This window comes from Chanos chanos, chromosome 3, assembly GCF_902362185.1.
Source record: "Chanos chanos chromosome 3, fChaCha1.1, whole genome shotgun sequence".
Taxonomy (NCBI): Eukaryota; Metazoa; Chordata; class Actinopteri; order Gonorynchiformes; family Chanidae; genus Chanos; species Chanos chanos.
This window is the reverse complement of record NC_044497.1, coordinates 12,647,627-12,666,608: the sequence shown is the minus strand read 5'-3', so window position 1 is coordinate 12,666,608 and position 18,982 is coordinate 12,647,627. Positions and strand designations below refer to the sequence as shown.

The 18,982-nt window shown below is 39.0% G+C and overlaps 1 protein-coding gene across 1 annotated transcript in view; it reads right to left on the bottom strand.

The window, feature by feature from the left end:
• The window catches only part of dpp6a (dipeptidyl-peptidase 6a), a 144,823-nt gene extending 131,928 nt beyond the window's left edge, over positions 1-12,895 (bottom strand). The window contains exon 1 of the mRNA XM_030767439.1: positions 12,839-12,895. Within this exon, the coding sequence (XP_030623299.1) occupies positions 12,839-12,895 (57 nt within the window). The remainder of the gene's footprint in view (positions 1-12,838) is intronic.
• Between the last annotated feature and the right edge of the window lie 6,087 nt (positions 12,896-18,982).

Here is an 18,982-nt window from a genome sequence, read left to right as displayed (position 1 = left end):
AGATCTGAGTCTTTCCAAAGCCAAGCAAGACCTGGCTCTCCCCACACTGCTTGCCTGCTTGTGGCGTGACTTGTCAAAGCGCAGTTTTCCTCTCTCAACACAGACTGTATCATCCACAGAGGCCATCCTGCCTGCTGCGCCCAGAAAACGTCACATCTCCAACAAAACAGGCTTAAACCTACTCTCAATCAATTACTCCAGAGGGTGCTGCCACAGCAACCTCGTAAGCCCGGTCTTTCCACTGGAGCGCTCACGCCTGCTGTTTCTGAGCTTGGGCCACCTGCATGCACACAAACCTTCAATCATCTTAATGAAGCCTGCTTATGAAGCTAAGATGGCTGCTGTGTGTGGGCCCATAAACTATCCTTTTTGGCTTGTCAGGACTCTAGTGAATGAAATCGAAATCGCTTTACTTTTATGGTACAGTCTTTTGGCATCTGTTTGTTTGTAAAACGCATCAAAGATTGTGATGTATACGCAGAATGGTTTCTGTATGAATACAAATATGTAAAGCCAGCACATACTCGACATAGAAAAAAAAAAAGACAAGCGGGTTTAAATCCTAGCTGTGACACACTGGACAAGCATGACCAAAGGTCAAGAGAAATACAGTGTTCCCTTGTGTCGGGCTAGGTCCCTCACCCTCACCCCTTTAATACACGTCAGTGGTCACTGACTGTCAGACGCCTGCGTAGTTGCAGGCATTGTCACACCAACATCCTCCACCCCTAAAAGGTTTGAAAAGATACATCTGTCAGTTGCATCCATACTGGAAGAAGCATCTTCCACCTAAACACAGGCGGCTGTTGCATGTGGAGAAGTCTTAGGAGGCTTCATGAATAATCCAACATTCCAAGTTCAGGGTAAAAATTTTATTGAGGGAAAAAAAAAGCCACTGTCTATGATGGGGAAGTTAAAGATGTCTCTGCACAGGGTTTGGGACCAAGGCCCATGGCCCAGCTGTGTGCTATCCAGACTCATAGAGGACATGGCCGCAGAAAAATGTGGAGATGCCAGTGCTCAGAGCAGGCAGCAACCAAGACAGCTGCTTGTCTGTCAGGGATGCAAAAACCTCCAGAGACTGAAATCTACGTGGGTGAATGTGGCCAGATGAATGGAAGAAACGCGACTGTTACAAAAACGTGATAAGCAAGTGAAACATTCAAAGTTTTTCAATATTTTCAAGTGACGGATTTGGTACAGGAATGAAATTTCTTACTTCTCTCTAGCATTCAACAAGAAACCCAAGTTTTTGTTTTGTTTTGTTTTTTTGCTTGCTTACTTGTTTTTTTTGTTTTTAAATTTTGCTATTTTAAAAAATCCAGCAAATTTGTACCTTCTGTCTGCTTGCAACACTTTAATGGTTCAAATTTTAAGTTCATAAGTTTTATCAAGTCTGTCTGACAATGTTAAAATTAATTGCATATATTAAAAAGGGTTGGAGTTCATTTTAAGTCAATCAGAACCCGGTACACGGAGTACACACTATCAAACGCTGAAAAAAGCCTTTATAGATTAGTTAAGATTACTCATGAGAGTGTTCACGTCAGGGTTCATTCTGGTCACAGCCATCATTCAAAACAATGAAGTCCACAGTGTCAACCTGACATGAAATCAATAACTTCATTATGAACAGCGATACTCAATACCATTGTATTCCCCTTCCTCTCAGGTCCATCTAAACCATCTAGAAATAGCTCAGAATAATTTCAAGTCATGCATACAAAACACGTAAATCACTGTAAATTTCTTTTGCTGTTGATTATCCATATAATCTGTTTGATCCACCTATTTATGTGGCTCAAATAAAGAATGTTTTCAAGTGCACTATGAATAAGGAGATCAAGGAAAAGCACCGGATAGTCTTGGAGTAATGAGTAAAATGAAATAATGCTCTCAAAGTTAGGACTTGTTTAGAATTCTTCAAGCCTGCGGTGAATGAGCAACTCACAAGTTGTCCCAGTATTGTTTTCCTCATTATTCTAATCACTGGATTATTGAAAATGGATTATGGATTATATTCACTGATAGCACGTTTATCACGGCTTCATTACAAACAGGGTGGAACTTTAAAGTGTTTCTCATTAAGTTATTTAAGTACGTTGACTCTCGGCGGGCAGAGAGACATAAATGCATTTTGATTATTTGTGATTTAATGCTCAAGAGGTGTGCAGCTGGCATGGATTTACTGTAAAGAGCTACTGAGACGGTCTCTCTGAGTTAAAGGGCGAATGAAATTTAGAAAAAAAAAAAAAAACGAGATTTAGAAAGTCACTACATCCGACCTTCAGTGGCCTGGCCTGTCAGAGGCAGAGATAATTACTACAGCTAATGAATTCAGCTGCAGATGAATGGTGTGCAGATGTGTAAAACATATATTAATCACAGGCTTTGCACACTGAGCCCGCGGAGGTGATTAGCAGTCCATTAGCCAACAATAAAACACATTGGGAAATAAATCCTAAAGATGATTTATATCTTAGATATTTTTTTTTTATTTAGATTTTAATTTTATTTTTATACAATTCAGAGTATATTCTTATACGTGTAAGGCAATTTCTGTTAAAGTGTAAATATTGGCTTACAGACTGAGGTAGCATTAGTATAACATAATTTAATTCATACAACCAATTAAATTTGATATATGTGACTGGATAGGCTAACGTAAAGCTGGGTTACAGACATTTCCTTTAAAACAGTAACTTTTCTTCCCCTGAGCTAGTGCTCAGCACATCTGAATATCAGATTAACAGTTGCCTTGAACAGCAGGCCACTGTCACGATCTCACATCAGATTCATCAGTTTAACCTGCTTTGCTCAGGACATGAATGATGAGTGGAAGTTACACAGCAGCTGTTCCTTACTTCTTGCCTGTGCCCTGGGCATATTTCAGTCTGCAAGATTTCGCAATAGAGAAAAAAAACCCTAGTTAAAATGTACTAGAAAAGTTGTAAAAAAAGAAAAAAATGCAACAGTTGACATTTGAGTTCAACACAGGGTACTTTTGACAAATCCCAACTGCATCTTTCAGAGGAAACCCCGGTCTCGTTGAGTTTCACCACAGCAGTCTGCGTTGAATTAAGTCAAAAATTCAATTGAGAAGCAAATAAGCTCTCCAGGTGTTAAGTTAATTTATGTTGTACCTTTAAAAAGAAAACTCCAGAACTGTTTTAGGTGATTTTTTTATGTTTCATCTGAATGTTTAATCCTTTTTTTTTCATTTCTGATCTGTGCAACATCTCCTAGAATTCAAATCGATACTAGAAGATATTTTAGAAAAGCATTGGGTATATAACTAGAAGTTAAACAGCATTCATGTGGTATGTCATCATGTCATTCCCAACATTAGCCTTGTTTCCATGGATTCACAATAGCTCATCTCATTAGTGCTCTTTTACTATGACTAGAGCTGGCTGCCTTTCACTGACTGAGGGTTATGGGCGATCTGACAGAACAGCAGTCTTGCCTGAATGATGATTAGAAACTCAGAGACGCAGCGGTGGCACTAATCTATGTGTATAAGATATTGGCCGCATTCAGATATGTCATTAAAAAATGGCACTCTTTCATTACCTGCCAGGGCTGCTGGTTCCAGATATCACCTCCTCATGCCCATTTGTAAGATTAAGTGGAGAAGAAAATATGCTTTACTGTCTATTACCAAAGAGACATGCAACTCGTATCACATCCCCAAGGTGGTTTCTGGGGCAACAGAGAAGCTATCAATCAGCTTTGTGCAATCTCTCCCAGAATGCAAATTACCATCACCTTCACGCATGCTCATGCAAGCACCACACTTATTGCAAAGGTCTCATAAATAATTAAGAGTCTACCTACAGGCGTCACAAGCAAAACTGAATTATCAGCAAGGCTGTCTCCGCAAATCCCTGGGCTCTGAACTCCTTTAAACAAAACATAAAACATAGAGCAGGGGAGACTTTATCAAGAGTGAGTGCCGTCTCTTTAGTCTTTCTTCCTCAAGACAAAAACACACGCCCGTACACATAAGCACAAATAAACTTGCCAACATGAAATCATAAACGCAATCAAAGTCAAAGAAATGACGCAAACATCTGAGACTTCAGCCACAAGATTACAAATTTCATAGCCTCTGGGTGATCAAACTTAAGTTTTACATCAAAAGGAGAAGGCTTACCTCCTGACCGCAAATTACAAGCGTGGGTTAAGACAGATGAATGGCGACAGGAAAAAAAAACAAAAAAAAAAAACCTCCCCTCTGCCTCACTTTTAAGAGGTCAAGTTAGAAAGTTAAGCTAACTTTTAATTAATTAGCTCTGTTCTTTTTTTTTTTCCTTTTTTTTTTACGATGATGCGTTTATGCATAGAAGGTACACAGAATAAGAGCTAAGACTTTGGTTCGCAAGAATTTGCTACAAATCTTTTGTTCTATGCAAATTTGGGCCAAGATCTGAAGGTTTCCCTTTATGCATTTACTTTCATCCCAGTACAAGGGTACACACTTTGTGGATATTCAGGCATACCACAAGCATGCCTGCAAGTGATTTAAAAAGCATTGATTGGTAGAAATCATTCCCCCGAACCAATAAAAATTATATTTATGTTCCAGCATGGAGAGTTCATTGTCAAGTGGAACATATGCTCATTTATGCCCATGTACAACATGAATGGATTGAGGGATAATTTCCAACAAATCATTTCTTATAACAGCTGGAGCTATGTGGGAAGCCTCAGCATAGCAGTATACCAGTGATTCTCAATGAGTCAATAAAACTCTCAACTGTGCTTATAGAAAGAGAGGCATGTTAAGGGTAAGCTATACATTTTAATAAAACGCCAAAGATTGCCATGCCAACATATAGGCGAAAACATTTAGGGGATGGTTTTTTAAGTGAATCCAAGATAAATGTGTGCTGTAAACCTGAAAGAGAGAAGGAAATTCAGCAGGTAAATCTAGTTTGTTTCTGATAGGACAAACAAACTTATGCACTGATTTGTATTCATGCCGGTCCTTTATTTAGCAGTAATCAACTGAACACCTAAAAGGAATCTTTCACTGAGCAAAATGGTCCTGTCATTGGTATATCCGTAGTCTGCATTCAACAGTATGTAAATAGTGAATGACTGAATTATTTGGCTGTAGAGATGTGGAGCAGTGTTGTTTATCATTCATTTGAAATCCTGTTAATTATATCGGCTTTGACTTCCCACAAATGAGGATCAGAAGCACGAAAGGGCGGGAGATCTTTGATCTTTGTTTTGATTTTCCTTTCATGAAAGTAAATGAAAGAGAAAGAACACTGCATGACTATGTTATTATGTTTACAAAAGTTTGGTCTAGTTGTTCTGAAATACAGTGCTGAATCTAAAATATTTATTATACTAATATATACATATTTATTTTCAGATTTATGATTAGTGACAATCCATAAATTTATCACTGTATGCAAACCTCACCATGTCTACTCCAGAAGACTCTTTAATATGGATGATATTGGTATCTTCTTGGGAAGTAAATTGGAAGCATAATCAAAAGCAAAATCCAAAAGTTGGTGACTATAATGATCATTTTAATCAAATATTTACAAGAGTCATTGAAATTGATAATTAAAAAGATAGAAAAACGCTTCTCTGGGAAACGCACTGAATAAATAATCAGCAGTTTATATATTTGCCACGACTGTTCATGTCTCAGCCATTCATCTCAGAAGATCTGATAGAATAGCTATAGATAAAACAGTTAAAGATGTGCTACTATAGTAGAATGTAAGGGATCTACTGCAAAAATAAAAACATTTAAAAAACAAAGCAGGCACTGATTCACAGCCAAGAGGCGTATCTGACATCTGGGACTCAGTGATTGGTTGAGTAACAGCTGCACAGCTGTGCCACACTTTTTAACTGTAGCACAACCGCCGCCTTTTAACTGTGCCACAACCTCCCTTTTGAGGGACCGTAACCGTCCTTGTTTCCTTGGACGGTTGAATCAGCCAGGTTTGCTCTAACAGCCTGTTGGTTGTGATTGACAATCTGATGCCTATGGGGTAAGCAGGTTTCATTGTGCAAACACAGTTCTTCTTGATGACATCTCCGTTTGTCTCATTATAAAAATTACATGTGGCTGGTTTCACGCACGTCAGGGGAGGCATTTGACTCAGATTCATCTTGACTAAGATGGAAGCCATTATCTAGTGCTAGTTACGAGAGATCATGGGTAACTACAAAAAACATAAAAATATTCTCCATACACAAACAGAGATCTTGATTTTTATTTTAAGGGCCTAAACTCCAAAACTCACGGCTCTGAACGAAATGATAGGTCTCTTAATTTACATGCACAATTTGTGCCAGTAATTTACACAAGCTACAAATAAACTCAGCGTTTTCCCTTTTGTCAGGTTTTTTTTTGTGTGGTTTTATGCTTTTGGCGTGGGCAAGATTTTTACATGGACAAAAGACCTTGTAAATACTAGAAGTGTGTGTGTGTGTGTGTGCCTGTGCCTGTGTCTGTGTCTGTGTGTGTGTGTGTGTGTGTATATATACATTTGTCCTTTACACAGCTGCATGCTGCCAGAGCTCTGTTTGTCTGCCTGGAGCCTGTTTGACTCAGTGTGATTCAGAGGCAGACCGGCTGTCATGACCTAAACGTTTTGTGGAGGCAGCCGTTCACTCAGGGGCTAAGAGGTCTGTGTGACTCATACCAGTTCTTTTCCACTGCTGCCAATCATCCCAGCAATGTCAGTTCAGCCAACAAATCAAATGAAAACAACAAACTTGTACACAAGCAAAATGGTTAACCGGTAGAACTGGGAATTGGTCTTTTTAATATTTCACAATACTGCATAAGGATATATTAGAAAGCTGCTACACCTGCTTGTTCACGTGTATCCAGATATGACACTATTAATTTTACAGGACTACCTTGGGTGAGTTTTAATAAGGAATAGAGTCAGTGTGCAATGAAGTGGTAATGGGCAGTGTAATACAGAACTGCTGTTCCAGCACTTTCCGTAGCCAGTAATACATACACACAATAAATCAAAGCATCTGTCCAGGGCATGGAGAGGGAGGAGTCAGTACAACTAGTAGTCCCTATGACACACATTAACCTAAGCCTTCAGCCGCCTGACCTACACTTTACTTTCACCCACAGTTACAACCACTCACGCCATCCTCCTCATAACTAACAAGGCTCTATTACATCTCGCAAGGACCACTAATCACAATTAATCTGTGACACAGGTAGAATAACATATCACACAAATTCATTAGAGAAAGTGCAGCTGCAATTATGCAGGGAGGCGGCTGGATGGAGGCCCAAATCAATCCTGTTTGTTGGCCTGTAGTGATGGAAGTGTGCTGGCGTGTGACACCTTAGCTCTAGTAATTAAAGCCCTCGCTCTCTGCTCTGACTGCCTCGGGCGCTCGGCCGCAAGCTCAGGTTAGTCATGGCCAAACTCCGAGCTTTAGGTCGCAAGCATCCATCACTGCTTTTCACTTAACCTCGACGCTTAAGTGCTTGACATGGGCCATTATTTCAGATGGAGGGAGACACAGATGCACAGAAGAGGAGTGTAGCTTCAGGGGCTACGGTGAGTGATATAGTGTTAACCACTTCACAACGCGGCGTCTTATCAGGCTTTCAAGGCTGCAAAGACCACCATGAAAAGATTCTAGTGGATAAACTATACCCTGGTGGTGAATAAGAGTACAGATTGAAATATCATGTTCCTGTGAAGAACATATGGATAAGCTTTCTCTCAGTCACTTGATTACAGAGATGTTGAGTTGACTGAAAACCATGATTATCACAAAACAGTTAGCATGGCCTTGACAGAGAGTTTAGTCAACAGTAAAGGTTATGTTTGAGCGCTCACCTTCTGATTAAGAAAACAGAAGGATACAACATGAAAAAAACATACTTTGCATTACTGGCTGAAAAAAGCAACATCAAAGGCAATAATAATTTCTTACCATTGATCTAAGATTACAACACATCTCCACTCTGGGGAACTGTTTGATCCTTGTATCTAGTGAAGTCTCACCCCATCATGTGCAGTAAAAGAGCTAGCTAATGAGTGTGAGAGCACTTCAAATGTAACAATTAGGCATAGGGGGAAATTAAGATGGGCACTCTAACAACGACACAGCAAGGCCACTCTCTGTGAAATCAATACTGGTTTCCATAAGGTCCAGTGTGGAGCTTGGAGTGATAACTATGGATTACAATGGACTAGCTGAGTAATGAGCAAAGGATCAATACTTGGCACGTTTTTAGAGTACATCCACCATGCTGTTGGTCCCTGTAATTAAGGTATACACTTTAATCCATAATTGCCTTTCACTATCACCTAGGTGATTCTACGCAAATCTACAAATCTGTCTCATTTCTGCTTAGAATAGAAATGAATGATATGCCTCTGGTGTGATGGACTGGCGACCTGTCCAGGGTGTTTCCCCGCCTTTCGGCCAACGAATGCTGGATAGGCTCCGGCACCCCCTGCGACCCTAATTAGCATAAGAGGCTTAGAAAATGAATGAATGAATGATATGCCTCTGAATATTCAAAATATATTAACTGCTTATAGAAACAAGATCATGTCATAATGCGGTGATTCAAACAAAAGACTTTTAGACACAATAATGAGCTTGGAGGCTTTTCAGATCATTTGATTCATGGAAGTCCAATATCTACCTACTCAGTGGTTGGGGAACTTTTTTGTTTTCCAATCAATCCGTCTTTAAACAACAGCAGCACATACATATTCATGGCGACTGGTCATTAATTTGTTTTTGTTTTAGTGTCTCCCAGATGAGACAGAGAATTAAACTTTTACTATCTCATTATGACTCCGTAATTATAGAAAAATAAACACTCTCACCTCAGAGAACTTTAAAGATGTTGTTATCGCACCTTATCTTAAACCGTTAGCCAGCAAAATCAATTAATTAAGGTTTTGCGAGAGAGAGAGAGCGAGAGAGAGAGAGAGAGAGAGAGAGAGAAGAGCATATTAATCACTTAATTTAAGATGTCAGATTTTTCTTTTTTATTTTGGCAAAATTTTGGGGTACCAGCTTCCTACAACCAGCATTTGAAATGGCAGTTATAACATATGATCACTTCCACAAGCTCACCCTTCTCAGACAGAGGCTGTGACAGCCATTCAGGCTAAGGTTAAAACTGTTTTGATGTAGCAGGAGCCGTCTTAGAGCATCTCTACTTAAACGTCAATCAGAACCTCAGACAGCTCCATAAGACCAGTTGACAACATAACTCTCTTTATCTGTGTGAATTCCAGAGGTTGGGAATTATGTTATGTTACATTATGAAGCAAGGAAGTGTCATAATAAGCAGAGAAACAATTCCATTCTCCATTTGTTAGAAGAACTGAAACAAAGCCTCTTGTTTTCCATAAATACCTCTAAAATTCTTCATGTCTTGCACATGTTGTATGATTAGTTTCACAATAGCTCAAGACCACTGAAGCACCCAGATTTGCTCCATTACCCTCAGTGCTCATGTGACACAGAGGTGTAGTGATTTGTCAAGAAGTCATTAGCTTGTTCATAGACACCTTGCCTTTGACTAAGCAAGCATGCTTCTGCATGACATAGCCTAATCTCTTAAACAACAGTACAGCAGTAATATATGCACCTCCATGGACAATGTTTACTTCAGAGAGCAACCCTCATGGGTATAGATAATCAAATAAACATATACAACTTTGATTTTCTGCTACAACAGAGATTTCATTGCATACTCTCTACACAAAATCCACTGAGAATTTGCCAATTCCAAAAGCCACCTCTAAAGTTCTATGTCTATTGTGGATGTTGAAATTGTGTTTTAAACTGATCTCAAACTATATCTCCTGTGGTCTTCCATGAATTACTATGAGGACATCTAGTGGCTGCATGGATTGCTTACAGACTAAACATTATACTCCTTTCAGGACAAAAGAAAGGAATGGAAACACAAAACGAAATTAGAAAAAAGCAACATTGCAAATAATCAATGCTTATGATTTTAAATTGTTCTGAAAATAGTTTCCAGAGCTATATAGGCTTTCTAAAAGGACATTAACATCAAACAATGAGAATGACATATGTCCAGGACAAAGGACAGCAAGAGAGAGAGAGATAAAGAGAGATGGAGAGAAACAAAAGCCAGGGGGATGGGGGGTCGATATCATCAAACAGTAAAGATCACTTTAGGAAAGCTCCAGTATCACCAGATATCGTCTGCCTGCCCAGAATTAAGACTGAACTGTAGATACATGATAGGAGGCAATACACAACTAATCTTTGTCAGACATAACATAGGCTCAGGAGTAGACACACAGACAGAGAGTGAGACACACAGAGAGAGGGAGAGAGAGAGAGAGAGAGAGAGAGTGAGAGAGAGAGAGAGAGAGAGAAAGAGAGAGAGAGAGAGAGAGAGAGAGAGAGAGAGAGTGAGAGAGCAAGCAAAGCACAGGTCTCAGTGGTCTCTCTCTTTCTTTCATTTTCTTGCCTCACACTCCCCATACTTCTTCCCAGTCCCCTCTCTTCAACACATACACACACACACACACACACACATACACAGAGGGCCCATCCTCCTGGTATTAACCATGTTGTTTTCTTAAAGGTTATTCCTCACCTTCAGCAGAATGGGACTGTACATCCATCCCAACAGCTCTTCAAAACCCACTAGAGCTGTTACTAGTACACACACACGCACGCGCTCACACACACACACACACACACACACACACATCATAAATGCAACAAGAGGTGACGGGACACAGTGAATCCTCAAAAGATTTGAAAGATGATCCATACTCTTTTTTTTCTTCACACTTCCTTGTGTTCTTGCTCTCGCCACAGTTTGACAAAAGATAAGAATGGAAAATGATATGTGTCTCCTTAGGGACCAAGCCAATCCTTTTGTCCTTACCTGAGCTTCATTAATCTATTGTAAGCTGTGTCCAGGTCTGTCATCAACTGTGAAGTGTCAGCTAAGGTAACAGACGGGACCAGACAACCATTCAAGCTTAAAATATATGAAAAAAATGCGCTTTGTTAATCAGGGTATGCTTGTTTCCTAACAGAATGATGGTTTCATAAATGAGACTGTGTTATAGATGTTCTGATTCTCCTCCCATGTGAATGAGTGAGTGGAAGACCCATGGCGGTGACATACTTCCAGACGTGGGGGGATTTGGCTACTGTTCTTACCCTAGCGGATGTTCTCCTAATGGGCTCATTATGCACAAACCCAGGCTTCTTTCTCTGCTCTGCCTTCTTCCCTGGTGACTCTACCAACACAATATGGGTCACTGCTCTAAGCAACCGGATTACTGAAATGCCAAGGTTGCAACTCCAAAAGCTGCACCAGATCATCCAGTTGAACCTCTCTCTCCACAAATATATACACAGACATGTGCATTGTTCACTCATGATCTTAAATATGATAATAACATATTCGTAAAGTATTAGTATCTGCTCCTACACTAATTATTAAATTATTAGACTGTTTTATCTCTACAAAACCACAAAAATAACAAGTAAAACATTCAGGGTATTTCCCTGTTAATCACCGTGACATTGCTTGCAGTACTGCTCTCTGGCCCTTTGATTGATCTTAACTGATGTGGACAGGTTTTCCTTCTGTTGCAAGAATACTGGTTACTCTTTTCATCCCCTCTAGCTCTTCAAATCAAACCAAAGCCTGATCATTTCTCAGCATACATAATAGGAACCATACAGTGCTATATTGATCTGCTGTTCATCTTTCAGTCTGAGTGTAAGTACAAATACATACAAGTAAAAGCCATATATGGTATGTTCTTGTAGAGAAATGCGTCATTTAGACCTAGACAGATTTAGTGAGCTGGACCTTTTTGGTGACTTTGACTAGAGCATAACTGAACAGGAGAAGGAGACGTAACATGTTCCCCTGTGAATGCGTAAGCTAGCATGGAGAAAGCCTCTGAAAGCACCATGGTTTAAAGGTGATAAACTACAAGAGGCAATCAATGAACAAGATCAATAAACATATTTTATTCAGGGATGTAGCACACAAAACACTTAAACAAGAATTTCTGTTTTAACGGGCACCAAAATCATGGAGGTTTAAAAAAAAAGTATTTCCAAAAGAAAAAACTCTTAAAAAAAAAACCTAGAAAAAGCTGTGGCTGATCCGATCAAATATTCGGTGTATTTGGTATGTTTAACGCGTCTTGGAAACCTCTGCACATGAATAATAATATGCAGTCACAAACATGACCCGCACCTTTCAGGTACCACCTGTGCTATAATAGACACCTCTCTGGCTTTATCCAGAGCACTGCCGCACAAAAGCCAGAGCGAACACATTCATGAACCAATCAAGGCTTGCAAGCGCTTTGGGAATTGACCAGATTGTCGGAAATCTTAGCCTTCTAGGGGATCGCAGCAGAGATTTTCCCAGTGGCTCCCGAGTGACATAATAGACACATTCCTGGAACAGAGGATTCCCAATCATGCAACACTGAATGTTGCATGTTTTGCGATTTAATTTTAACATCTATCCGTAAACAATGGGAAGCTCCGCAGCATGGAAGGCCACAAAACATGACGAACTGTCATTTGTCGAGGAAATGTACCCCACTGTGGCAAAAATATGGCAAAATGAAAAAAAAAGAAGTTCTTTTTGTCGGTGCATGGCCGAGTAGCTAATACCTCGCAGTTTACAATTAAGAGCATTATTTGCTGAATCTTTATAGGTGACAGAGTGCTCATGGCATGGTATTATGGCAAACTGTTTGCCATCACTGGTGTTCACATCTGCCTTCAAACTTGTATAGAAAGTAATCCACACTGAAAGGAAACTAACCTTTCCGCCTTTTGAGCATCTCCTGTAAGTGTTGGTTACTCCAGCGGTCTGATTCATGGTAGTCTAAACCTGAAAAGCCTTCCTGTGGAAGAAAACACATAAGGCAATGCGTACTATAAATTTATCTTATGTTTTATATGTCATTTACATCGGACACATCTACTTTATTTAAACAAGAAAAGATTACCGGACTTTGTTGTCTGCTTTCAAGCGTTTTTTCGGTGGTCCAGAAGTGTTGTTAAAGTTCGAGAATATGTAGTGAGAGAATTGCGCTCCGAGTTATTATTCCACGGGTGAAAAGAAGTCCTTTTGGTGCGTGTTGTTCAGCTGCACAGTCTAGAAGTGTCCAGCACTCGAGGGTGCAAGCAGGTCCACGAAGACTTCCTTTAAACCTGTGAGACTTCGAATGTTGCTCAGACCAACAGTGAATGAAAATATATGTATATTTGTCCACTTTCAGCGTCGCGAAATCCGCGAATATCGTTTAAAAGTCTTGAAGAAAATCAAACTGCAATTTTTCAGTGGGATGAGGTCCACATTGAACTTCAAGCGTTTTCTCATAAACAACCAGAAACAAGCTCGGAAAAATAAGAAAGACAAGGAGAAAGTTTCGTTTGGATGTAAATGGTGTGCAGCAGCACCTTATGCTGACTCTCGGTTTGTAAATGAAGAGGAGGGGAAATACTGCAATGCATTTTTCCAGTTCTTCTCGTGGTTCAGTCGAAAGGTGGCACACCAACCCAGAAACTATTGCGACTCAGCATGCAAGCACGTGCTAGTTTGTAAACCGTATTGAAAAGAGAAGTCTGTCCATGGAACAGCGAGACAGTTTTCGAATTCGAAAGACAAATGGCGTCGTTAGAATCAATCTTTCGATTTCGAAAATTTACCCTGTTCAATCCGTATAACGCAGGAACATAGCATTCTAGAATACTGTTCTAAACATTCTATGTTACGATGAAATCTGAATAACATATTCTGATTGTCATCTGAATTGCATTCGCACCGTTAATCAAGTCTGAACAACTTTTTGACCGTGATACCATGTACGTGAATGGAATCAAGATGGTAGAGTTCTGAAAACGACGGACATAGCTGTAAGGGACCCTTGGAGAGAACGTTCACTGGTTTCAATAACCACATGGCTAATATTTATAGATCGCGGTGCAATTACTGGGTCAGTTACACGTGTGACTTTACAGTTATAAAATACAAAATGTGACAAGGCAATCAGTCAGAATTAGTGGGCTCAGCCTTTAAATTAAGATAGCAAAAATATTACACATAACACTGACAGTCAAAGCACCATAACAACTACGCAGGGTGAGGTAGCCATACGTATGGACACAAGGAGCAGATGGGCAGAGATGTATTGAAACTGAAACGCTGTGCAAAGCCGCTGAATGCTCTCTAAAGATCAGCTAATATGATTTGGCATTATGTAATTGATAAATGTGTTAAAATGCCAAGAGACAGCCTTTGGGCGGAAAAAAAGACTCTTTTGCTCACTGACATAATCTGTCACACAATTTACCAAAGATGTTTTTTGTTATATCTTGTACTTACAGAATTTACTGTAACATCAGCAGACACTGCACAAACAAATTAATCAAGGAGGGACTATCCATTTGCTAATTACACTGCACATTTTGACTGACTGCTCTTACCCTTTCGACTTTCAATCCTAATCGCAGTCTACATCGCCTTGGGTTAGTCTGGTAAGTATATGAGGGACATTTTCAATCATTTAAAGATGTCATGTTCCAGATCAGATATCTGTCTTGGAAGGAACAAAAGTTAATGAAAAGCAGTCAAAAGAAACAGGCAACGCAATGACTTAAAGTATGACTATGCACAGCTCAGAATCATGGAAACTATCAACATGTTAAATTGTCAGGGAATCAAATACATGCTTTGTTCATCTGAACAGATATTTTGATGCTCAGAGACTGTTTATGGTGAATGTGTTCAGTGCTTTACACGGTCATAATATCAGAGACCCATTCGGATTACATTTGAGTGATGTAATGTTTTGTAAAACACTATGTCATGTTGCTGAGCTCCTTACGCGTCGGAGCTGTTTATGGTTACACGTTCCAGTCTGAAGTACAGTGAGATTTCACTCCCAGATCAGCACCACGGACAGCAGCTGATTTAAACTTGCTGCAGGAGGAGTAGTCCTCTAACACATGTTAAAGTTTATCATATGGGAAGACAGTCCATCAGGCACCAGAGCATTATGGGCTTGCACCTGCAAACACAGTCTATAAATGTTGTTGCTAAATAATATAAAGACACCGTGTTACTGAGGACAGATCACTTGAGATATACTTCTTTGGTTCAATGTTTTAAAAGTCAAGATGCAAATGGGGATGGGAATGGATTCCCCAGACTGCTTGTTTCAGCAACAGTAAGATTATCTTGATTTGCTAACCTTTAGGTAAGCAGGTCTTCTGAGGTTTTTGCCTGTGCTCTACTTTCTTACACTGAGTATGTAAATTTGAGTTTCAGCTTACATTGGAACTTGCACAAGATGATGGACCCTACGCATAATAATACTCGCTTGAAGTAATCTCATTTGTGTGCCCACTCTTTTCACTGATTGAATAATAATGTTCTTTCTTAGGCTTTTATGTTCCCCTTTACCAAATTTATCTATTAGTGAATGTGGCATATGCAAATGTAATACTTCGTTTAAAGCTGATCAAATGCTTTTGAGTCTAACACGTATAAAGAAGAACTTTGTGTATGTTAGAAGTAATCTAAAACAACTTTGAAATGAGTTGGGGGGGGGGGGGGGGAGACACAGGAAAGAGGAGAAAGAACATCCTTGTATATCCCTCTTCTTTTAATTTTCCTATATATCGGTTGTTAAATCATTAAATGTTGAATTCAGTGTTGGTGAATTTTATAATACATATAAAAAAAGTTGGATATGTGATGGATTTTGGAAGCGAATGCTTAATGCCTCAGGGCTTTCTTGTTTCCCATCTTACCCTAAGAGAACCAGCTGTCACTCGTTCAATCCAAACTTCATCACTTATACATGGCTTGAGCAGACAGATATGCCAGTGCCAATCAGTGACAGGTAAATCCATTTGACTTTGCCTGCCTCACACAGGTGACTAGGAACAGGAGTAGGGTAACACAAGAGTAGCTTGTGTCACCATTCATTACACCTTTTGCTATCTATATTTGAAATTTGGAGACAGGAGGACCGGTTTTGCCTGTAAACAGATGGAAGGTGAACTCAACCTGCTGGTCTTAATATAATGCTTACTCATGGACTTGAAAACAGATGCTGGAATTCCCCCTGCTGACTGTAGTGTTCATCCCCCACCAACAAACTGAGACAAATTTTAAGATACTAATTAGTTCTGTGCTAGGTTATTCAGGTTACAAAAATGCAATATCCCAGATTCCATAATAAATGTGTGTGTGTGTGTGTGTGTGTGTGTGTGTGTGTGTGTGTGTGTGTGTGTGTGAGAGAGAGAGAGAGAGAGAGAGAACATAGTGGGAGACTTTTGGTGCAGTGTAAGCAGAAGAGAAGGAGGGAGACTACAGTGCTTTGCTCTGTTTTTGCATGGGTTTTTCTATTTTTTTTGTACTTTGAAGTATCCTATTTTAAAGAGTATTTTAAAAGAGTATTAGAAAACAACCAATGGGGGACATGCCAGTAATATCCCTGTGTCCTGCATATTTTGTTTATTTAAGGTACGCTTTGGATTCCTTCTGTATTATAAAGTAAACAGTTCAGATTTGTGTGCATGCCGAAATGAGGCCAGTTTCTGATAGTTTCTATGCAAACAGTTAACCTAGAGCTTCTGGTCTCCACCTGTTTCCAGACAAGCACATTTCCAGTGACCCAGGACAGGTCATCATATCATATAATTCAGACGATAGCACAGCACTCACAATGTCGCACTGTGAATAATTGAAACTATTTAGCAATCTGCAGTCATTTGAATTTGATGTACTCGTTATCGAGTGTTGTCACGCTCAGTTCTATTCAGTGAGGGAGAGAGCAAGGCAGACATTCCGTTACGACTGATAAAACCGTCTGAAACATTATCTGAGTGACAAGGAAATTAGTATCATTCTCATATTGTCATCAGAGAAAATGTATTAATTATTTAAAATTTGGTTTTATAACTGGTAAAAATACATAATGTATGAGAAAGATAAAAATTTGTTCCATATCATCAATTATAGTCTGTAATCTGAAATGGCCAAAGTAACCTCTTATGATTCATAGCTGTTTTGTAGAAGATTGTTTTGTAGAACACAATGGTGTTTGCATTTATCATACCAAGCAGTTTTTATTAAAAGGATATTAAATATACTTGCAATATCAAAATGAGTAAATGTTACTTAAAAAGAGAGGTGTCATTTATTTTGCATTGAATCATAACAGCATGTACTCATCTTTAGATGTGTTTCATCCAAACACTCACATAATATTTCACACTGAATGATTTCATCATATTTTATTACCAGACAGCAAAAAAAAAAAAAAGGAAGAAAGAAAGAAAAGAAAACTATGATCAGTGATGTAAGCTGGAATGAATTACAAATTTGCATTATCAAAAAAGTTTTTATAATTTTATGGAAATTATATCGATATAACAAACCAATGAATATCATATCTACTCTGTCAGGCTCTCACAGTTGGTGGAAATATAATCTTTGTCTGAATCAGAGTGGCATAAATTAGCATTGGGCTGAATCCGCTAGAGAATAGAGTGGAGGGAAGCGATATGGAACTCTCTGGGCCTTCAGGCTTCTAACCACAACAGATGCAAATGAGCTCTATGATCATATTCTGATCAGGCCCACAGTGCGGGGGAGAGGGGGACTATACCATTCACAGATCACTTAGAGATCATACATATAAAGCTATCTCTCCAAGAGCACTGACAGAAAAGAGATTCTGTGGCAGTCAGACAACTGCGTAGGCTTAAGAGAATATAGAACTGTTAATATTTTTCCTGTCGTCATTAACAGTCATTCGTAGGACATGATGGAGAGACTATGAGCAGACCAGGACATATAAATATATATATTAGCATGCTGTGTGATCAATCTCAGTGAAAGACCACAGAACCTGCTTTAGAAATACCAGATTCAATAGAAGACTGAAAATTGCAGGTTTTCTCTACATGCAGCATAACCATACAGGCACAGTAATGAGATCATCTAAAGGTTAAAAATATCTAGAAGTGATTTATTTTTCAATTTTATACACAGCTCCAGGGGAGAGCTATGAGAAGAAGTCAAATATTTATATAGAAATGAACTATTTCTGGTTTAACTGGGGTTAAACAGTAAGATCTAAACGTTATGTTTTTTTAATGAAGAGCTCAACATTTGCCTTGTCTTTGAATTACCCTGTTCAATCTTCCTGTGTGGTCAGAGACAGGGGTCAGATATCATTAAATACAGGCAGAGTACAAAGTTTACCAAGTTTAGCACTGAAAATATCAATAATGTCTTACAATAAGTTTATACTGGTGAACATAAAGTAGTCAGTAGTTGAAGTGGACGGGGGCAATAGTGAGTTGAGACCTTAGTCACCATGAATTAAAACAGTAGTTAACATGAATTATCTTAGTAGTTTTCAGCCTCAAAGCATGCTAATTACTAACAGAATTCATCTTTACCGCTCTTGTTTTCTTGAAATAGGAGATACTGAACAGCCTCACTTTAGCAACCTGCCTTGAGTGGCCCAATGTGCTGCTAAATCATGAAATGAACTAGAATTTTGAAGCACTGTCTTGCATGTAGTTAAGGAGTTAGCAGGATAGGACGGGCAACAGCCAGCAATGCTTTGTGGTAAAATAAGCTTGTTTACAGGCCTTGTTTACATGATCCATTACTTAATTACAAGTTCACTAATGTAATTTTATTACAATGTGTCAAAAACATTTTGCAGAGATGATAATACTGACACACACAATAAATGCTTCTTCTGGACTGCAATAAAGTATATATCTGGCAATATTTTTGTTTAAATATTTTAGGTATTGTACACCAGACGGGTCAATATTATTTTACAGTTTTCAAAATTTTGTTTGTTTGTTTGGTTTCGTCTAGGTCACACGGATTCAATTCTACATAATAATGTCAGTCACCCTCTGAAGTCTA